Source organism: Antechinus flavipes, chromosome 2 (assembly GCF_016432865.1).
Source record: "Antechinus flavipes isolate AdamAnt ecotype Samford, QLD, Australia chromosome 2, AdamAnt_v2, whole genome shotgun sequence".
Classification (NCBI taxonomy): Eukaryota; Metazoa; Chordata; class Mammalia; order Dasyuromorphia; family Dasyuridae; genus Antechinus; species Antechinus flavipes.
The window spans coordinates 48,174,471-48,197,717 of record NC_067399.1 but is presented as its reverse complement, the minus strand read 5'-3'; the positions used below and the strand labels follow the sequence as shown (position 1 = coordinate 48,197,717).

The 23,247-nt window shown below is 37.5% G+C and overlaps 1 protein-coding gene across 1 annotated transcript; it reads right to left on the bottom strand.

Annotated features, from left to right (window-relative positions):
- Positions 1-668: 668 nt before the first annotated feature.
- On the bottom strand, positions 669-21,685 carry TMED6 (transmembrane p24 trafficking protein 6). The gene is made up of 4 exons (XM_051974720.1): positions 21,430-21,685; positions 4,204-4,330; positions 2,579-2,733; positions 669-1,344 (listed from the first exon to the last, which is right to left on the bottom strand). The coding sequence occupies exons 1-4, from the start codon at positions 21,640-21,642 to the stop codon at positions 1,111-1,113; spliced, it is 729 nt and encodes a 242-aa protein (XP_051830680.1). The 5' UTR covers positions 21,643-21,685; the 3' UTR covers positions 669-1,110.
- Positions 21,686-23,247: the final 1,562 nt, after the last annotated feature.

Here is a 23,247-nt window from a genome sequence, read left to right as displayed (position 1 = left end):
GTTTTGTGTATAGTACACACAGATCACCAGCAGAGTGAACAAAGAACACCTGGGGAGGTGATCATGCAGAATTCTCAGCTTCTGTTTTCCATGATTTCTTTTCTATTGTTGCTGCTACTACAGTATCTACCTGATCATTGTTTATATGAAGTTGGTAAGCCCCATTAATAAGATTAGTAGTTTGTTAAAACTGGGTGTGATCTCACTATTAAACTAATGTATTACTGGCAGGATAAAACTTCATTTGGGTATTGAAAATAGAATAAGAAAAATATTTGGCTCTCCATTCAATTTACCTTTGAAATTAAGTGCCAGATAGATGATGAATTTGTTGAGGAATCCCACTTCTGTTTTTTTTTTTCTTTTTTTTAATCTTTTGAATACCTTGGACGATAGTAGTTGGGCTAAATATAAGTCTTATCACATTCCTATACCAGTCCAGCTACATTAAAAAAAAAATTCTCTGCCATTCCTTTACTAAACTGAACAAAAGGCCACAGGTTCTAAAAATAATGATTCATATCCACTCATCTGATCTCTTTGTTCAAAGGATTTGGTGATTTTTTTTTAAATTGCATTTAATATGTTATAAAGCTACACAGAAAGGCTAGTTCACATTTTAGACAAATTACCGCTTTGCAAGTGTACGTTGTCTTTAACTCAGAAGATGTCATTTATAGAGATACGTTTTATTTATTTTTACTCAATATTGGCTGTGATTTTCCCAGCTCTTGTTCCCATACACCATAAATTCTCTTTCCTATTTTAAGATTTTTCTATCTTCTATCAATCCTCCCTGACTCCTCAAGTCCTTTAGGCTGTAGAAAATAATCATTTTTTATATGCTCAGTACAGCTTAAGGGAATAGTTATTAGCACTATTTAGAGCAACCTTTTTAAGAACTTATATGGGGCTGACTAAAGCCAAGTAATAGTTCTGGATTTAGTTATTTTTACAACTGATGATCCTTTGTGAGTGATGACATTACTTTTTTAAAAAATGCAGTGTGCAGGGTAAGTTTCTATAATTTTTATAAAACTTGATTTGCTAAGCCCTGGAGAGAAAGGGAGGGAGGGGAGCAGGATTAGGACTTGGTTCCTAATATTGCCTTTAGCATCTTGGCTTTCTTGGGTCTGTGACTTGGGGGGCATTGAAGAGACGCTTCAGGAAATACAACTGCAAGATTCCAGAAAGGACAATAACAATACTCTGGGCTATTGACCACCAGTTCACATAGTTATAGTTTGATTGGAGAATGAAAAAGTCAGATCCTTTCCTCATGCGGGCAAAATTGTAGTACCTCCACATGTGAAAGATATTTATCTGAACCTTTCGTGTACTTTCCTGCGAAGAAAAAAAATGAAAGAAAGTAGGTTTACCCCAGTATCGATCAAGCTATCTCATGTGGCTTCCACACTTGACAGATGTATTTCACCACTGAAATTTGAAAATTGCATATGTAGAATGTTTTTAGGTATTTGGGGATGTTTGTTCACAAAATCCTTAAGCTGATAATATGAGTTAAACCAGTATCAGAATTCTAGATTTCCATAAGTTCTTCAGAAATCCATATTTATACAGCCTGCTTCTAGACTTTGATCATAAGAATAATTTTAAACCTGGAGAAGACCAAGATGATAGTCGTTCTGCTTTTTATTCTATAGATGAAAAATCAAAGTCCAGAGAGATGGACTGATTTGCCCATCAGGGCCACAATCTATGTCTGCTGACATGCTCATTACTCTTACAATATTATATCCACTTTCTGTGCTATCTCCCTTCGTAATTGGAGATAAATAGCATTCCCAATGTTATGCCACAGTTCTCTTTAACTGTCCTGACTCAGTTTCCTTGTATAAGTTTCCCTTGTCTCAGTCTTCCTAATTACTCCCCTAAGCTGTAAATCTCCCTCTGGTCCATGAAGGCTGAGGACCAATTAGTCTAAGAATATTAATTGTTAGCCCAAGTAAGATAAACAAGAGAGTAGACTTCCTGATTATCTTCTGTCCTTGAGAAATTTACAACATCCCTTAAAATATTCCAAGATATTTCACTGACATCTTTATCTCTGGGTTCCTTTTTAATTCATAGCCTTTTCCAGCTGGGCTTTTCCCGCTCTTTTTCCCTCTTCTTTGTCTCTAAAAGGTATATAAAGGTTAGAGATTCCCCCAATCAGGGCTGGACAATTTGAGACGAGAGTCCTGTCCAGTCAATCTTACTCTCCCATTAATAAAATATTAAAAACTCTCTAATCTCTCTCCTGCCTCAGTTTCTCTGGCATTACACCCTTAACAATGTAACTTAAAGTTAAGATAGTCTCTTACATCTGTCTTTCTATTTGATGTTTACAATTAGAGTTGAAACATACCTTTATATAACAAAGTGAGAATTTAGGAGTATCCAAAATGGCAAAGCTATTCTATTCTAGACCTAGCCCACAAACCCTTATTAATCATCATTTTCTGCCATCCTTTCTCTAGGCTTCATTTCCAATCCATTTTTCCTTTATGAAAAAATGTGCCCATGAGCAGTTTCCCTCTCAATCCATAAATGTTTCTTCCTTTGGAGCATACATTACCTCAATGGCATCCAAGGTATCATTCAATTTTTGTCTCTCCTCATTCCTCTGATTATTTTCCAGATCAGCACCCTCATAAAAGACTCCAAAATTGATATACACTTGTACAGAGGCAAAGTGGTTTTGTTGATTGCCGAGACAAAGCTGGTAAAAGCCTGTAGGGATTCCCAAATAAATACTAAATTTTCAGTCTCCCAAGACTACTCAAGCAAACTTCTTATATTACTTCCCCTCCTACCCCATGTCCCTGATTTTTAATTTGCTATACTTTATGCAAAACTCTTTAAAACTACCTTGGAAGGAAAGTCAAATTCATATTCTGATTTAATTTTATATAGTAAAACCTTTCCTTAAAATAGCATTTATTTTGGGTACAGTAACTTTATCTTGCCAAGAATTTCCTTCAACTTCTTTTTCAATAATGCATAATTACCATTTATTTCATTAAGCTTCCTTCTCTTCCTATTCAGAAGACTCTCCCTCCTAGAGTCCTCTCCTAGAGACTCCTAGAAGGCTAGTTCACCTTCCCTTTGAGATTAACTCCAATTTATCCTATTTTTGAGATACAGAGATGTTTATCCATGTCTCTCCCCATTTAGATTGAGTTCCTGGAAAATGAGGATCATTTTTGCCTTTCTTTGTATTCCTAGGGCTTTGCATAGTGCCTAGCACAAAGTGCTTTGGTCTGAATTGACTTGGTCAATAATGGCCAATTTTTGGTCTCTTGAGTAGATTCACCTACTTTTCGGAACCACGTGTTTTGCTGAGTTAACAAGATCTCTTGTTCCGTACTTTGATTTCAGAGTTGGGCTTTCTTTGCCTTCGATACCTTTGCATAAGTGGTCTCCTATGCCTCCTTTCCTATGGAAAACACTTCTTCCCCACATCAGCTTTTTAGAATTTTCATCTTCCTTCAAAGTACAACTCAAGTTCTACCTCCTTTGTGAGACCTTTATAAGTGATATTCACCTGAAGGCACAGCTTGGTGGATATGCTGGGCCTGGAGTCAGGAAAACCCAAGTTCAACTCCATCCTCTAAAACCTAACACTAGCTATGTGACCTGGGCAAGTCACTTAACCTTAAGCCCGTTGCCTTCACTTTCCCCATCTGTAACATGAGCTAGAGAAGCACAAACCACTTCAGGATCTTTTCCAAGAAAACCCCCAATAGGGTCATGACTAAAATCAACAAATCTACCTGAAATTGCTTTGTATGCTTTATATTTCTTCCTACAATGAATCTCTTCCCCAGTAGAATGTAAGCTCCTTGAGTGCAGGAAATGGGATGACTTATTCTTTGCTTTTGTATCCACAGCACTTAAATATAACCAGCAGACATCCCCCTTATCACAGTGGTATCTGTGAAATTTTAAAAGAGCCCCTGGGATGCTGTTACTCACAGGTTTATGAGAAGACATCACCTCACCCTTCCAAGTGTCTAGTACTTTCAATACCATCAAGTATCCCTAGTGCCTTAAATTTTAATAAATTTAACATGAACTATCACTCTAGAAGGGAAAAAAGCCTTAATGTCAAATCCCTCCTGGAGTTTTTACTTAATTCTCTAGAAACCACAGACCAAAGTGATAAGTTGGGAAATTGAATTAGGACTGATAAACACAGACCTGACTCTTTGGTAGAAAAGTTGATCTGACCTCGGATATCCTGAGATTTATCAATGAGAAAACCTTTTGGGGTATGAGCAGTGGCAGTTATATGCCGGCCTTGTGAAAGTCCCATTGTCCGCTGAACCTGCCAAGACATGTAGAACAAGGAGAAGAACATCTGTTAACTCCTTAAAAGTTGGGAATTTTCATCTTTGTCTGTCACTAACATCTAGCATAAAGCATAATGAACACAAAATATTGAACACTCAGCAATGAGGAGTCATAGGTATCTGAGGAGATCAGCTGGTCTTAACTTATAAAACTGCTATTGGGCTGCATTTCTGTCCTTTTACCATTTTTAGAAAAGTTTTGATTAGATATCATCAAAGTAGGACCCCACCTTATTAAAATGAATTTGTATTGAAAGCAGCTTTTAAGGGCAGCTAGGTGGCACAATGGATAGAGCACCAGCCCTGAAGTCAGAGGAGGACCTGAGTTCAAATCAGAACTCAAGACACTTAACACTTCCTAGTTGTGTGACCCTGGGCAAGTCTCTTAACCCCAATTGCCTCAGCAAATTAAAAAAAAAAAGCAGCTTTTAGATTTCATCATATACTTATTGCTTTGAACATAATGTCTAAATAAAAGTATATATGTGTATATGTATCTATACATGTTTGTATAAGTGTGTATATGTGTGTGCATCTCTCTCTATATATATATGCTTTTTTTTCCAATCAGAAATTCACCTTTCTCCCATGAAAAAAGAAAAACAAAATATTACACAAATCTATAATTAAGCAAAATTCTTACACTGACTATCCTCCCTCCTATTCCTTTCCACCCCCCCAAAAAAATTTAATTCTGTACTTTGAGTCCATCCCCTTTCTATTAGAAAATGAGTAGCGTGTTTTATCATGAGTCTTATGGGATTGTGTTTTGGTCATTTCCTATCAGATCAGATAGGAATCAATTTCCTAAGTTGATTTCCTAAATGTTTCAAAAGTTATTTGTTTTTACAATATTAATACATTTTTATGGTCTGCTCATTTCACTCAGTTTATCCATACCTTCAAAACTTTCTCTGAAATCATTCCTTTCATTATTTCTTGCAGCACAATAATATCCCATCATATTCCTATAATATGATTTATTCAGCTTTTCTACAATTGATGAGTACTCTCCCAAGGCTGCTATAAATGTTTTTGTCCATTTGGGTCCTTTTCTTCTTTCTTTGATCTCATTGGGATATAGTTTCAAATTGCTTTCCAAAATGGCTAGACCAGTTCATAGCACAATAGTGCATTTATATATTTGTTTCTCTATGGCATTTATTAATTTTCCTTTTTTGTAAACTTTGTCAACTTGAGAGGGGTGAGGTAGAACCTCAGGGGTGTTTTAATATGCATTTCTCTAATAATAATTTAGAATATTTTCCATGTCACTGTTTGATAGCTTAGATTTTTTTCCCTCTTTAGTTTTGTAGTTTGTAGTTGTAATGGGATTTTAAAATTTCCAAATTTCCTTTTATTAATTTTTTTTTATTATTTGGGACTCAGGGATATTCTTCCTACAACTTTTGGTTGACTGAAACTCTTTCTTCTATTAATATTATCACCTGACTCATGGAATAATAATGTTAAAGGAAAACTTTTGACACTCCTAAGATAAGAAACTAAATGAGGGGAAGAAGTGAATATATAACATCTTTAAAATTGTCCCACAAAAATTTCACTTGTGGAAGAATTTTCTTGATGCTAGGTCTTCCTGACATATAAATTATCTGCTTTTCTTCTAATTTAGCCAAGTTAATTTTGCTTGTGCAAAACCTTTTAAAATTTATATAATCACAATTGCCCATTTTACTTTTTACAATCCTCTCCAGCTCTTCTTGGGTCATGAATTCTTCCCCATCCATGGGTCTGACAGATTATATCACCTTTTCACCTTCACTAGAGTTTGTTTTCTTTAAGACTAATCCCTTCCACTTCCGGCCAAGATGGCGGAGAGGAGGCATGTAACTGTGTAACCTCCGCGTTTTTCTCTCACTATCCATTTCATTTCATGCCTCTGAATTAATGCTCGACTGAAAAAAAACATACAATTAGTCACCAAGAGAAACCATCCTTGAGACTCATCAGGAAAGGTCTGTTTTTGCGCAAGGGCGGGGACGGTTATTAGATCGGAAGCAGACTGCGGGCAGCAGCGGCAGCGAGAGCACGGAAAGCGGCTCTGAGCCGAGCAGAGCGGAGAGGGGGTGGGGTGTGATCGCAGCCTCTCTGCGGGGAGAGCTTTGCTACAGGACTGGATACTTTGCTCCGGCAGCAAGTCAGCAGCCCAGCAGAGAAGCTAAAAACACCGAGGGTGAAGAATACAACCCCAAACAGCTGGAGTCTCTCGGGACCTGGCCACCCCTCCCCCACAGTGTCTCAGCACGCTCTCGGATCTCAGAGCGCAGGCGCAGCACAGTCCTGCTAGTGCTTCATTGCTACCCTGCCCTCCCCCAAAGAAAGCAGCCTCCATTCAAGGGTTTTTTCTTCTGTTTTTTTGCTAGTTTGTCTTTGATTATTAGACAGAATGAGCAAGAAATTGAAAAAGACTTTAACCCTCGACAGCTTCTATACAGATAAAGAGCAGACTCCAAATCCTGAGGAGACTAAAAACAAACAGTCCCCAGGTGAATCCCCAAAGGAGGAGATCATCTGTTCCTCAGCACAGATGAATCTCATGGAGGAAATTAAAAAGGCTCTCACAAGGGAGCTAGAAGAAAAATGGGGAAAGGAGAGGGAGGCTTTGCAAAAGAGTCTGGAGAAGTCATCCCACTCAGTTAAAGAGAGAGTGGATAAAGAAATCAAATCCTTGAAAAATAGGATTGGTGGACTGGAAACAAAAAATAGCTCTCTAAAAAACAAAATTGGCGAAATGGAAAAAAATTCCACAGAACAAAAGAATTCAATTGGACAATTAGAAAAAGATCTTTAAAAAGTGAGTGAAGAAAATACTTCACTGAAAATCAGGGTCGAACTGAAAAAATACTGCAAGCAGCTAGAAAAACCCAATTCAAGTATCGAGGAGCCACAATAAGGATCACCCAGGATCTGGCAGCATCCACATTAAAGGATCGAAGGGCCTGGAATATGATATTCTGAAAGGCTAAGGAACTTGGTATGCAACCAAAAATAACTTACCCAGCGAGAATGAGCATCTTTTTCCAGGGAAGAAGATGGACATTCAATGAAGTAAGCGAATTTCACCTATTTTTGATGAAAAAGCCAGAACTTAACACAAAATTTGATCTACAAGTACAGAACTCAAGAGAAATCTAAAAAGGTAAAGATCAATCTTGAGAACTATATTTCGGCTATAAAGATGTATAAAGAATACATGTATACCTTGTTCTAGAAACTAGATGTGGAAAGGACATTGTACCAGAAAAAGGGGAAAGGGGGGTACTACATTTCATGAAGAGGCAAAGAAAACCTATTATATCTGAGAGAAAGAATGGAGAGGGATGAATATAGTGAGTATTTTACTGCTTTCAGAATTGGCTTTAAGAGAAAAATTTTAGACACATTCAATCTATGGTGAAACTTCTCCCACCTCATTGAAAAGTGAGAAGGGAAAAGTGAAAAGGGAAGGAATAAGCTAAGTGGAAGGGAATACGGTAACTGGGAGGGAAAGGGGTAAGATAGGGGGAGGAATTCTAAGGGGGGGGATACTAAAAAAGGGAGGGCTGTGAGAAGCAAGTGGTGCTCACAAGCTTAATACTGGGAAGGGGGGTAAGGGGGTAAGAAGGGAGAAAAGCATAAACCAGGGTTAACAAGATGGCAAGTAATACAGATTTGATCATTTTAACCATAAATGTGAATGGGGTAAACACCTCCATAAAGAGGAAGCGGTTAGCAGAATGGATTAAAAGCCAGAATCCTACAATATGTTGTTTACAGGAAACACACCTGAAGCGGGGAGATATATGCAGGTTAAAGGTAAAAGGTTCGAGCAAAATCTACTATGCTTCAGGTGAAGTCAAAAAAGCGGGGGTAGCACTATCACTGTTACTATTTAATATTGTATTAGAAATGCTAGCTTTGGCAATAAGAGTTGAGAAAGAGATTAAAGGAATAAGAATAGGCAATGAGGAAACCAAATTATCACTCTTTGCTGATGATATGATGGTATACTTAGAAAACCCCAGAGATTCTACCAAAAAGTTATTAGAAACAATCTACACCTTCAGCAAAGTTGCAGGATATAAAATAAACCCACATAAGTCATCAGTATTCTTATATATCACTAACAAAACCCAACAGTTAGAGTTACAAAAAGAAATTCCATTTAAAGTAACTACTGATTGTATAAAATATTTAGGAATCTATCTGCCAAGGGAAAATCAGAAACTTTATGAGCAAAATTACAAAACACTTTCCACACAAATTAAGTCTGATCTAACCAACTGGAAAAATATTAAATGCTCTTGGATTGGGTGAGCAAATATAATAAAGATGACCATACTACCTAAATTAATCTACTTATTTAGCGCTATACCAATCAGACTCCCAAAAAACTACTTTGATGAATTAGAAAAAATAACAACAAAGTTCATATGGAAAAACAAAAGGTCAAGAATTTCAAGGGAATTAATGAAAAAAAAATCAAATGAAGGTGGCCTAGCTATACCAGATCTAAAATTATATTATAAAGCAGCAGTTACTAAAACCATCTGGTATTGGCTAAGAAATAGACTAGTTGATCAATGGAATAGGTTAGGTTCAAAGGACAAAACAGCCAATAACTTTAATAATATAGTGTTTGACAAACCCAAAGACACCAGTTTCTGGGATAAGAATGCATTATTTGACAAAAACTGCTGGGAAAACTGGAAATCAGTATGGCAGAAACTAGGCATTGACCCACACTTAACACCGTACACCAAGATAAGGTCAAAATGGGTTCATGATCTAGGCATAAAGAATGAGATGATAAATAAATTGGAAGAGCATAGGATAGTTTACCTCTCAGACCTATGGAAGAGGGAGGAATTTATGACCAAAGAAGAACTAGAGATCACTATTGACCACAACATTGAAAATTTTGATTATATCAAATTGAAAAGTTTTTGTACAAACAAAACAAATGCAAACAAGATTAGAAGGGAAACAATAAACTGGGAAAACATTTTTATAATCAAAGGTTCTGATAAAGGCCTCATTTCCAAAATATATAGAGAATTGACTCTAATCTATAAGAAATCAAACCATTCTCCAATTGATAAATGGTCAAAGGATATGAACAGACAATTCTCAGATGAAGAAATTGAAACTATTTATAGACATATGAAAATATGCTCCAAATCATTATTAATCAGAGAAATGCAAATTAAGACAACTCTGAGATACCATTATACACCTGTCAGATTGGCTAGAGTGACAGGGAAAGATAATGGGGAATGTTGGAGGGGATGTGGGAAAACAGGGACACTGATACATTGTTGGTGGAATTGTGAACACATCCAGCCATTCTGGAGAGCAATTTGGAACTATGCTCAAAAAATTATCAAACTGTGCATACCCTTTGATCCAGCAGTGTTTCTACTGGGCTTATACCTCAAAGAGATACTAAAGAAGGGAAAGGGGGCTGTATGTGCCAAAATGTTTGTGGCAGCCCTGTTTGTAGTGGCTAGAAGCTGGAAAATGAAAGGCTGTCCATCAATTGGAGAATGGTTGAGTAAATTGTGGTATATGAACGTTATGGAATATTATTGTTCTGTAAGGAATGACCAGTAGATGAATACAGAGAGGACTGGCGAGACTTACATGAACTGATGCTGAGTGAAATGAGCAGAACCAGGAGATCATTATATACCTCAACAATGATACTGTTTGAGGATGTATTCTGATGGAAGTGGACTTCTTCGATAAAGAGAGCCCTAATTGATCAAGGATGGACAGAAGCAGCTACACCCAGAGAAAGAACACTGGGAAATGAATATAAACTGCTTGCATTTGTGTTTTTCTTCCCGGGTTATTTATACCTTCTGATTCCAATTCTCCCTGTGCAACAAGAAAACTGTTCGGTTCTGCACACATATATTGCATCTAGGATATACTGCAACCCATTCAACATGTAAAGGACTCTTGCCATCTGGGGGAAAGGGTGGAGGGAGGGAGGAGAAAAATCGTAACAGAAGTGAATGCAAGGGATAATGCTGTAAAAAATTACCCTGGCATGCGTTCTATCAATAAAAAGTTATTAAAAAAAAAAGTGGGGGTAGCCATCCTGATCTTAGATCAAGCTAAAGCAAAAATTGATCTAATCAAAAGAGATAAGGAAGGGCACTATATCTTGCTAAAGGGTAGAATGAATAATGAAGCAGTATCTATATTAAACATATATGCACCAAATGGTGTAGCATCTAAATTCTTAAAAGAGAAATTAAGAGAGCTGCAAGAAGAAATAGACAGCAAAACTATAATAGTGGGAGATCTCAACCTTGCACTCTCAGAATTAGATAAATCAAACCACAAAATAAATAAGAAAGCAGTCAAAGAGATAAATAGAATACTAGAAAAATTAGATATGATAGATCTCTGGAGAAAATGTAATGGGGACAGAAAGGAGTACACCTTCTTTTCAGCAGTTCATGGAACTTATACAAAAATTGACCATATATTAGGACATAAAACCCTTAAACTCAAATGCAGTAAGGCAGAAATAGTGAACGATAATAAGGGGAAATCTCATATTTCTAGAGGCCTATTTGTATAAAATAGAGAAAGAGAAGGTCAATGAATTGGGCTTGCAACTAAAAATGCTAGAAAAGGAACAAATTAAAAAACCCCAGTCAAACACTAAACTTGAATAAAAATAAAAGGAGAGATCAATAAAATTGAAAGTAAAAAAATTATTGAATTAATAAAACTAAGAGTTGGTTCTATGAAAAAACCAACAAAATAGACAAACCCTTAGTAAATCTGATTAAAAAAAGGAAAGAGGAAAATCAAATTGTTAGTCTTAAAAATGAAAAGGGAGAACTCGCCACTAACGAAGAGGAAATTAGAGCAATAATTAGGAGTTACTTTGCCCAACTTTACGCCAATAAATTCGACAACTTAAATGGAATAGAAGAATACCTCCAAAAATATAGCTTGCCTAAACTAACAGAGGAAGAAGTAAATATCCTAAACACTCCCATCTCAGAAAAAGAAATAGAACAAACTATCAATCAACTCCCTAAGAAAAAATCCCCAGGACCAGATGGATTTACATCTGAATTCTATCAAACATTTAAAGATCAATTAACTCCAATACTAAATAAACTATTTGAAAAAGTAGGGATTGAAGGAGTCCTACCAAACTCCTTTTATGACACAGACATGGTACTGATACCTAAACCAGGTAGGCTGAAAACAGAGAAAGAAAATTATAGACCAATCTCCCTAATGAATATTGATGCTAAAATCTTAAATAAAATATTAGCAAAAAGATTACAGAAAATCATCCCCAGGATAATACCCTATGACCAAGTAGGATTTATACCAGGAATGCAGGGCTGGTTCAATATTAGGAAAACTATTAGCATAATTGACTATATCAATAACCAAACAAACAAAAACCATATGATCATCTCAATAGATGCAGAAAAAGCATTTGATAAAATCCAACAGCCATTCCTAATAAAAACACTTGAGAGCATAGGAATAAAAGGACTTTTCCTTAAAATAGTCAGGAGCATATATTTAAAACCTTCAGTAAGCATCATATGCAATGGGGAAAAACTGGAACCTTTCTCACTAAGATCTGGAGTGAAGCAAAGTTGCCCACGATCACCATTGATACTTCTTTCTCCTCTCCCCATTCATTCCTCTTCCTCTTCCTTTCAAATCTTTTAACCTCAAAACATAATAGAACTACTCCTAGGCCTTCTGTCTAATAAGATTCCTGTGACCCTGATGATGATAAGGATTTTCAATGGATACATGTTTAAAGCCCCATATAAGAATATAAACAGTTTATCCGTGTTTAATGCCTTGAGATTATTCTCGTTTGCCTTTTTAGGTTTCTCTTGATTCCAGTGTTAGAATTGCAAAGTTTCAATGCAGTTCTTGTCTTTTCATCACGAATGCTTGGAAATTCTCTCTTTCAGTGTTCAGTAAACCATGGCTTATGGGCCAAATCCATCCTAACGACAATTTTTGTACAGAACATTTAGCTTACAGGCTGTGCAAAAAAAAAAAAGGCAGTAGGTCAGATTTGGCCTGAAGATCATAGTTGCCAACCTTCATTCCATTTCATTAAAGATCCGTTTTTTTTTCCCTAAGATTACATATACTCATTTTAGCAGACTAAGTTACTCCTGATTATAAGCATATTATTTTTTGCCTTATGCATATATGGGATTTTAGGCTAGTGACTAAATCATATATGATCCTGATTATATTTCCTCAGTACTTGAATTCTTTATTTCTGGCTTCTTGCAGCACTTTTATTTTGATTTGGAAGCTCTGGATTTTGGATATAATGTTTCTGGGAGTTTTTATTTGAGGATTTCTTTCAGAAAGCAATTAATAGATTCTGTCGATTTATAATTTGCTCTCTGTTCTAAGAGACAGTTTTCTTTTATGATTTCTGATATATAATACTAAATTATTTTTATTTTGATCATAGAGTTCTTAAATAACCTTTCCTCAAACTACTTTCCAGCTCAGTTATTACCATAATAAGATACTTTACATTTTCTTCTATTTAAGTTCAGTCTTTTGACGTTGCCTTAATATTTCTTTTGTCCCAATGATTTAAGACAATTCCAAAGGATTTATGAGCAAAATGCTATCCATCTCCAGAAAAATATCTTCTGAATGTATATCTAAGCAATTTTTGACTTATTTTTCTTGTTTTTTTTTTAATCTGTGTTTTCTTTTGCAACATGACTAATCTAAAGATATGTTTTACATGATTGCACATGCATAGCTTCTACCAAATTGCTTATTCTTTCAATGGGGAGAGAAGGAGGGAGCAAAAAAGAGAATTTGGAGCTCAAATTAAAAAAAAAAAGTTAAAATTGGGGGGGAAATGTTAAATTGAAAAATTGAAAAAAAATTTTTTTTGTCTCATGAAGTCATTTTTATTTAGTCCATTCTAATTTTCAGACAATTTTCAGGAAAGGTTTTGTATCTCTTGTGCCAAACTATTAATTCCTTTCCAATTCTCCTCTCCCCATAATTCTCATTAAATTTCCATTTTTCCCCTCTAATGCTCTCATTTAAATTATTAAAAAAAATTTTTTTGAACTTAAACAAAAAAATCTCACTTCATCTTTGCCAGGAATTCTATTTGCACTTTTGCCCAGACTATGTTTTTGAGACTTTTCTTGTAGATATTATGAAGTCATTCTCTGAGTTTATATCTTGAGCATCTCTGTCACATTAAAGCTTTTTATGGTGGAATTTCCTCCCCACCCCCATAATTTTTCCAGACAACTTCCTGACTTTGGACATTATATTAGGCCTAGATTCTATGCTGGAGGGAACATCTGAGCTGATCCTGCTGTTGCTTTATTGGGGATCTTGTTATTCAGGATTTCAGACAGGTCAGTATGGGGAACGTACAGGTCTTCTATGTTTCTAAAGTGATTCTGGGCAAAGTCTGATTGCTCTCCTCCTGATCTTGGTCCTGCAAGTTCTTGATCTGGGTTTGGGTCTGAGTTATATGTCTATGGACTTGCCCTGGTCAGATTTCCAGTAAACTATTGCTGACTCAACCACTCTCAGCTAGAGAGTTCTTCTGGTTTAAAATAATAACTGCAGGCTCCTCCTTGGTCAGGAATTTCTATCCTGGATGATCTCCTATAGGGTTCAAACTAAAGAATGGAACTGACTCCCGTCTACTTTTGGGGTTTAGCTCACAAAGCTGCTACTTGCTTCTGAATTTGCCAATTACTCAGCCTAGGGACAGCAACTCTTAGATTGTCCTCTCCTCAGTCAGCCCTGGAACTGGATAGTGAACAAAATAACTGCCACTTGATACCTGTGCTCGAATCCTATCCAAGGTTATACCTAGCTCTGGATCAGGGACTTCTTGACCTGGTGGACACTTCTCCCTATGCTAAAATGTTCCACTTGGCCATTCCTGGCTAACCTTCATTCTACTGTCCACCTTATGCTGACCTGGGCTCAAAAAAGTGACTCATGATTTTTTTTTTCCCTTGGATTTTTCAATGGACTTGGTGGGTGGTTTTCTAGATGTGTTTGGGGGAGTTGTGGGGAATGACTTAGCTATATTTTCTCCTGCTATTCTATTATATTGGTTCCTTCTGTAATATTCAGTATTAGGTCATATCTTCAGTTAAGCAGAACATTGCATGACCTCGTTAATTGGTCAGAGATAGGGATTTTGAAGAAAGAATGTGTTATCATAGTGTATGATCTTTGGATACTTTCCAAGTTCTGATTTAGATTAGAAATTCACAGGGCTCCTTTATGTACTTTAAAATTATTATGATCCTCTTGGCCCCAAAAGAAAAAGATTTTGGTTATGTCTACTGATATTTGCCACAATAGAAACTTAAATATGAATATAGTTTTGACCTTGAAGATCCACTAGAAAGTGTCTTGGTGAACAAAAGGTGTGCTGGAGCTGGATTACAGTAGTACATGAAAGTCAATTGTTAAATGTGTGAGCATTTACAGTTCAAAAATCAGAAAATGCTGCAAATAAGGTCTTGATTTGTTTTATTATCTAGACTTTTTAAAAAGCAAGAGAGATCTAATATATTTAACATGTATTGGTCATCCTGCCATCTAGGGGGAAGGGGGGGAAGGAGAGGAAAAATTAGAACAAAAGGTTTGACAATTGTCAATGCTGTAAAATTACCCATGCATATAACTTGTAAATAAAAAGCTAAAAAAAAAAAAGCAAGGAAGAAAATATTAATAATGCTGGTTAAACTAGAAAGTATATTGTATCCTTTCAGCGTCAGGGAGCCCAGGTGAATTTTTTTGGAGAGAGGGCACTAGCAACTGAAGGGATCAGGATGAGACTCTCATCAGTAGAATTTTGAGAGGAACTATGGATTTTATAAAGTGGTGATAAGAAAGGAGTGCATTTCATGGATCATGGAAACAACTGTGGAAAGGCATTGGGGCAGGAGATAAAGTATTATATACGAGGTACAACTGGAATTGTAGAGTTCTTTCAGGGAAGGAACAAATTGAGGGTGGTTGTAAAGCTCTTAGCACTGTGCTTGATGAATAAATAGTAAAGCCTTTTTAAAATGCACTTTTCATTCATTCATTCACTTTTGAGATGCAGAGTAATATGGTCAGACCAGCACTTTAGGAAAACCACTTTGGCAGATGGGAAGTGGACAGGGGAGAGAGTTGAGGTAAGGAAACTAGTGAAGTGATCCAGGTGAGGCGAGGTGGACATCACACCATTTCGGGTTTAGAAAGGACCTCAGCAGCCATTTAGGCCCACCAAGCCCAAAAGGAACCCCGCCTATAACACAAGGGATAAGTGATTGCTCTGCTCTGCTCAGTGACCTCCCAGAAGGGGGAATTCACTATTCAACTTGCATCATAAGGGAGCTTTCCACCCATTGCTGCTGGTTCTGCCCTTGAAAGCCAAAGAGAACAAGACCATTTAATCCCTTTTCCAGGCCACTTTCAAGTTAAAAAGGCTTTATTAAGTGTTTGTACTATGTGCCCAGCCCAGTGCTAAGCCCTGGAGATTAGTAAGGCAAAAGCATACAAGGTCTTTGTCCTTGAAAAGTACCCTGTATTATCCAACCATTCTGGAGAGCAATTTGGAACTGTGCCCAAAGTGCCATCAAACTCTGTATTCCCTTTGATCCAGCAGTGTCATTACTGGGTCTGTATTCCAAAGAGATCTTAAAGGAGGGAAAGGGACCCACATGTGCAGAAATGTTTGTGGCAGCCCTTTTTGTAGTGGCAAGAAACTGGAAAATGAATGGGTGCCCATCAGTTAGAGAATGGTTGGGTAAATTATGATATGTGAATGTTAGGGAATATTATTATGAATAAGAAATGATCAGGAGGATCATTTTAGAGAGACCTGGAGAGACTTACAGGAACTGATGCTGAGTGAAATGAGCAGAACCAGGAGATCATTGTACACTGCAACAAGAAGACTATATGATGATCAATTATGATAGACTTAGTTCTTCTCAGCAATTTTGTGATCCAAGGCAATTCCAAATCAACTTTGAATGGAAACTGCCCTTCTCATCCAGAGAGAGAACTATAGAGATTGAATATGGATTGAAGCATACTGTTTCATTTTCTTTTCTCTTCTATTTTTTTTCTTTCTCATCGTTTTCCCCTTTTGTTCTGATTTTTCTTTTCCAACATGACTCATATGGAAATTTGTAAATAATAATAATAATGTACATGTATAATTTTAAAAAATAAAAAAAAATTTTTTTTTTAAGTACCCAATGCTCTAGCTTGTCAAGATCCTTTTGGATCTCAATTGTCATCCAGTGTCTTGGTCATTGCTCCCAGCTCAATGTCACTGGCAAATTTGATAAGCATGCCATCTTTGCCTTTATCAAAATCATTGATAAAGAATTAAGCAGCACAGGACCCAGCACAGACTCCTAGAGACTTTCTGCCACGTTGACATTGTTTCTTGAGAGCAAGGACTATTTTGTGTCTCTTTTTGTATCTCTGGTGCTTAGCCTGTTGTCTGGCACATAGTAGGTGCTTAATAAATGTTTACTGATTTGATTTGATCTCTAATGACTATTCTTTGAATTCTTTTTTTTGATCAATTTAGCATCCATCCACCTACTCCACATTGTTCCATCTTCTCCATAAAAAGAGTACAAGATAATTTGTTAAAAAACTTTGTTAAAGATTATATGAGGATCAATTCTGATGGACATGGTTCTCTTTAACAATGAGATGATTTAGGCCAGTTCCAATGGTGTTGTGATGAAGAGAGCCAACTGCACCCAGAGAGGGGACTGTGGGAACTATGGATCACAACCTAGCATTTTCATTCTTTTTATTGTTTGCTTGCATTTTATTTTCTTTCTCAGTTTTTTCCTTTTTGATCTGATTTTTCTTGTGCAGCAAGATATTTGTGGAAATATGTATAGAGGAATTGCACACGTTTAACATATACTGGATTACTTGCTGTCTAGTGAAGGAGGTGAGGGGAAGGGAGGGAAAAATTTTGGAATACAAGGTATTGCAAGGATGAATGTTGAAAATTATCTATGCACATGTTTTGAAAACAAAAGGCTTTAATTAAAAAAACTTCACTAACAACGTTTATATATTTATTTTAATATATATTTATATTATATTTCTTTCATCTACTATTTTAGTAACTTTGTCAAAAATTAAAATGAAGTGTTGCTTACTTTCTCAATGGGTGGGGAAGAGTCTGGAGGAAAGGAGAGAATTAGGAATTCAAATTTCAAAAAGACTACTAAAAATAAGTAACAATTTAAAAAAATTTCTTAAAATTGAAATGAAGTTAGTCTGACACAACCTATTGATAAAGCTAGGCTGCCTCTTTGTAATCACTCTTGCCATTCTAGATATTCACCAATCATGCCTTTAGGAATTCTTTTAGAACATTCCCAGAAATCAAAGTAAACTCACTGATCAATAGCTTGGAGATTGTATTCTGTTCCTTCTTTCAAAACTGGGACATTAGTCTTTCTTCAATCTTGTGGTTCCTTCTCTTATTTTCCATGATTTTTCAGATATCACTGCCAGTGGCTTGGCCATCATGTCTGCCAATTCTTTCAGGAGAAAAAATGGTGGTTCATTTGAGTTAGGCGACTTGAATTCTTCAAGGGCCACTCAGGATTCTTTTACTGTCTTCTTACTTTTTGGGGGTTATTCTATCATTTTCAGTGTAAAAGCAATTTTCCTTTGCAGGGACAACATAAACAAGAGTGGAACAATATGTATGTTAGTTATCATCTAACCCAAGATAAAGTTCCATCTCTTCTTTGATCCTCCTTTTTCTCCCAATAGAGTGAAGAACAAACAAATAAAAGTTGTTGTCTTTTGCTTCACTGGCCAGCCTCAACTCATTCTGAGTTTTAGCATTCTGAAATTATTTTCTTGGATTTTTATTATCATCTTTATTTTTACATTGTCTCCATTTCCCTCAGCATGCCTTCCCCTCTCTGCTTCCAGGGAGGTATCTCTTATAATAAGAATTTTTTAAAAAGAAAAAAAAAAGAAAAATTAGTAAAACTGATAAATAAATGGAAAAAATCTTAGGTTATAGTGTTCATTCCCTGGGGCATTTTCCTTCCCTTTTATCACTAATCTCTGGACCTCTACAAAGGAGCATGGGGAGACATCCCAAATAGTTAGTTGACACTTTATTACCTAGCAAGGGACTTGGTACATAGGCATTTTAATAAATGTTGATTGATTTGACACTACTTTAAAAAATTGGGCCATGATTTTATATTCACCCATAGTACCTCACTTTGATTCCATCTTCTATATGTCTTCTTAAAAATTGCATTATTTTCTTGTGTCTTCTGAATTTAATTTCTGATTGCCTTTTTTCCCCCTGAGTTAACTCTCTCTTGTAGTGTATTTTAGTGCATGAGATTTTATTTATCTTTCCTTGAACTCTTTGAAGTTTGTTTTTAAGGTGCATGTCAAATCATGTCTGGGTAAAAGAAGAAATAGTATGGTAAGCTCAAAGAGAGGTTTAGAACAGTTTCTATGGGGATTGAGTAAAAGCACCGACTGTCTTTTAATTTATAGGCTCAAGATTGGGAAGGGAAGAGAATAAGATCAGCCTATGTATGACGACCAGAGAGTGTCCTGAGAGATGAACAGACTTATTGGGATATATAATGAATTTAGGAGGGGGAAGGCAGAAGGACAGATGGAAGTATGAGAGGTTATGAGCTGATAGAAGGAATGAAGTTGAACTCTTGCAGGTCAAGGCCCTGACCGTCCCTGTGTGTAGCTGAGGTGGAATGGAGGAATATGTCATGCGAGTCTGAGGTGGGTGGATGGAGGAACTGGGTTATTTAGGTACTTGGGTGTAATTTACTCTTTCAGCAGAATCGATGCAGTAATGCACGTTTACACAGAATTTATGCATTTATATAGGTTTGCAGAGTGCTTTTTTTCACAATCCTCCTCTCCCATGAAATAGTTAGAGTGACTCCAACAACAGCCTTCCTACCCCACCTAAAAAAACCCCAGAGCAGCTCAAACAACAGCCTCCCTACCCCACCTAAAAAAAACCCAGAGCAGCTCAAAAAATCACTCATTCAGATATTAATAAAACTCCCTTCTCACTAAAGAGAAGCGAGGTTGAATATCGACTAACCCCCCACTCCCCATCAATCTTCCTTTTCATTAGAATGGATTTTCCCCAGTTCCTGGTCCTGTACATAAGACCCCTGCCACATAGGAACCCTATAAGAACCAACCAGTCTTTATTATTATTATTTTGAGGGTGGGAGAGCCCCTCGGTGAGCATACTCAATCACACCTGAGGTTCCCATGGCCCTGACCCGGTTTCACATCCTCCCTGATTTACACTTCATGTCGTATGTGCTCTCATTAGAAGTGGCTTGCTATTTGGTCCCGGGACTCCATGTTTCCTTGTACTGCATCTTTGTATTCTGAACCTTCCAATCCTGCATTGACAGGAGTATGGGAATCACTGGACCCATTTTCCAGATGAGAAAACAGGTTAAGTGGCTTCCCTCTTACCACACAGCTGGTAAATAATTGAAGTGGAATTTCAATCTAGACCACCTGATTCCATGTCAGTTGATTACATGATCCTCCGGTTCATTAAGAAGATATGGAATTGAGTTACCCTTCAATGACAAACGCCTTGAATAAAACAGGTAGGGTACAGCCTGTAACTCTCCCTTTAAAAAATTGCTTTTTTCTAGGTGGCACAGTGGAGAGAGCACCAGTCCTGAAGTCAGGAGGACCTGAGTTCAAATCCAACCTCAGACACTTAATACGTCCTAGCTGTGTGACCCTGGGTTAAGTCACTTAAAATGAAAGTCATGCAAAAACAAAGAACAAAAACAAAAAAAAAAAAAAACCCAGCAACAAACTGGGCTCCGTGCACAAGTTTCTGTTTAGTCCTGGACTGTTCTAGAATTAAACTTTCTCGTTAAGTCCCAAAGTGAATCAGCCACTCTCTGGCTCATTGCAGCTTGACAGCCCGTGTATGGAAAGAACACTATGGACAACTCATCCTCAGGCAAGGTACAAGGGGAGCTCTAGGCAGGGTAGCGGGCCTTGGTGGAATTCCACAGATAAGTGACTTTGATAAATGCACCAAGGGCTGAATCTCTAGCTACGAGAGCATGGAATAAGCCGCCGTACAAACAGGGGCTGGGAAGTAACAGGTTTCAAAGCTTGCTGTGAGAAAGTGGGAGATGTAACAAAGGGAATGCAACAGCACGGATACTGGATTAGGACCGGGCCGGCAAACTAGAGCCAAACATTGAATTTAAGAATGGAAAATCTATTCTTAGCTCGCCAGCCATACAAACAAACAGGTGGCTGGGCTGTGGTTTGCTGATCTTCGGATTAGACAATTATAGATTTACTCAGTGCCCTGCACATATGGCTGTTCAGGGTTGAAATGACCTGGTCCTTTGGATGCTTTCTGAATCAGACACTTCTAGGTGAGCCCCTGATCCTCTGAGAGTCAGTTTTCTCAGGGGTTAAAAGGAGATTCAGGCTAGCACCAACCTCGGAGTAGAATCAAATGAAGTAACATATGTAAAGTGCTTTTGAAAGCTTAAGCCCGTCTAAATCTCAGCTGTTATAATTGTTACTTCAGCAACTCAGCTGCTTAATCCCAGCATCTCATACCAAATTGTTCTTTCCAACCATTTAAATGCCAGCACTATTCAGAAGCCATTAGATCCCCAATATGATTTCAAGGAACACGAAATTGGGGATCTGACACTTACCAAGGACAAACCCCTTTTGGAAGAATCACTCCACTGATGATATCTGAATACATTAAAAAATCTCCTAAGGTAGAAGGGATTCCTTTCTATGGTTGAAGAAAAATCTATCTACGCTTTCTCCTTCATGCCATATGTTCAGCACTCACTGCTATGATGAATAATCTTTTTTTGGTAGGGACTCCCAACCAGAATGAGGTACCAGTCTCATAACTTCCAGGTGAATGAATTCTCCAGCAGAATAAATAATCAAAGCCCCTACTTGACAAGGGAAGCCCCCGGAGACCCACCTCATAACTGAAGTAAAAGTATCCACTTTGGTGTGCAAACTGCCAGAAGCATTCTGTTCCTCCTGGGAGGATCATGATGGCAAAGTCATAGCGATCTGCTCCGCGGAAAGGTGCCTGGTCTCCGAGACCACTTAAGGGCTCCGTCTTCTGTCCTCTGGCCGCCAGCACCAGGCTCAGGAAGGCTACCCCAACCCCAAAGAGCAAAGAAGACATCCTGCTCTCTCCAGAACCCAGACTCCCGGCTTGGAGCACAGCAGGGACATTCGGTTTTGGCTACTGTTGGGGTAATCATTAACTCCACTCATCCCTTCTCTGCCAACTGTAGTGTGGGGTAGTTCCCCACACATTGAGGGACCTTGGGCTATGCATACTGCCTCTTAAGTATGGAACAAGGTAGTGACTACTCTACAGCTCTTTCTGGTTTTAGAAAAAAACAAATGGCTTTAAGTGCTTGTTATTGGCTAAAAACAGCACATTCCCACCTACCTTTAGTAATTTTTTTCCCAACTCACTTGGGTGACTATGAATAAATTTAGAGTATAATAATAAATGAATGTTTCTTGTATGTATTTTTTTATTACTCTCTATTTAAAACTGCCAGCTTAAAGATGAGTTCTAATCTCAGTCCTTAACCCAACTACTCCTTCAATTTTCCTGGGTCTGTTTCCTCAACTCTTAAAGGGGTTAGACACCTAGAGATGATCTGAAGACCCATCTAGACCTTTGATTCTGAATAGACAATCTGCCCTCGATGTTGCTCCCCAAAACTAGAGGGGGAAAGTTGTGACAAACTCCCTATAGCACTGCTAGGGAGAAAATGAGAGATGCCAAATGGACCAGCTTTAAAGATAAATTGTTTTATAACCATGACAACCCAAGATATATTTAAGAGTATTAATGGCTAGGATAGGCATTTGTATAAGATACCAATCCTATCTGGCTTACCAAAGGCTTCCATGTGTACAGCCATAAGGCCATTACCGGATCATCTTGATATCTAAAATCAGTTTATAGCCTTGATCTGCTCATTTCTCAGCTTCACCCACAAACAATAGCCAGCTTTCTCCAGCTCTCATGTAAGCTCTAGCATGTTACTGTCAAAGTATAAGCACTCCTTACATTCAAAAGAAGGGTAACTCTAGGCAACATGGGCTTTGAGCAATAAGTAGGCCTTCTCATTGCCAAGACCTTTGTGCAGACTGCAAGCCTTCTTCCTGCTAAAATGCATACTCTTTTTTCTGCTCCCTTTTAGAACTTCGGGCTTACTCCGAGACGCCACTTGGATGCCACTTTCAAAATGACACCCTTCCAGATTTCCCCGAAAGCAGTCCTTCCTGAAATGACATCTCCTACTCTATACACCTGGAATCTCTCTCCAGGGGACTTGAAAGTCCCAGAGGGCAAGGACTCAATTTGACCACCTCCTTGCCTTTAACCCTTCATGACCTAGTGCTCTCCTACCTGGCCAAGGACTCTGTGATCCAGGGCCACTTGGCGGCCTTGCACATATACATTTTCCCTGGATGTTTCCCTCCTCATCTCTACCAGTTGGCTTCCTATAAGTTTTATCTCAAGTACCATTGTCTGTGCTTTTCTCCTCTGACTGTGAGATCCTTGAGAGCATGGATTATTTCTTGACTTTCTCTTGCTAATACTTAGCACAGTGCCTGGCTTAGTAGTGTGCTTAATAAATGTTTGTCAAAATAGTAAAGACTTAATAAAAATGTTAAATGTTGTTGTTTAAATAGCAAGTACATATTGGCCAAAGACCTGCTCAGCCTGGGCATAGAAGATAATCCCCCATGGGGAGTCAAAGAA

Excerpts from the sequence above, each read along its gene's own strand:
- TMED6 (XM_051974720.1), bottom strand. The coding sequence starts at position 21,642 with ATGTCTTCTTTGCTCTTTGGGGTTGGGGTAGCCTTCCTGAGCCTGGTG. Across the intron at positions 2,734-4,203 it reads CTTTTCTACCAAAGAGTCAG|GCTTTTACCAGCTTTGTCTC; the intron begins GTCTGTGTTTAT and ends GAATCCCTACAG. Across the intron at positions 1,345-2,578 it reads ATACCTTGGATGCCATTGAG|GAAAGTACACGAAAGGTTCA; the intron begins GTAATGTATGCT and ends TTTTCTTCGCAG.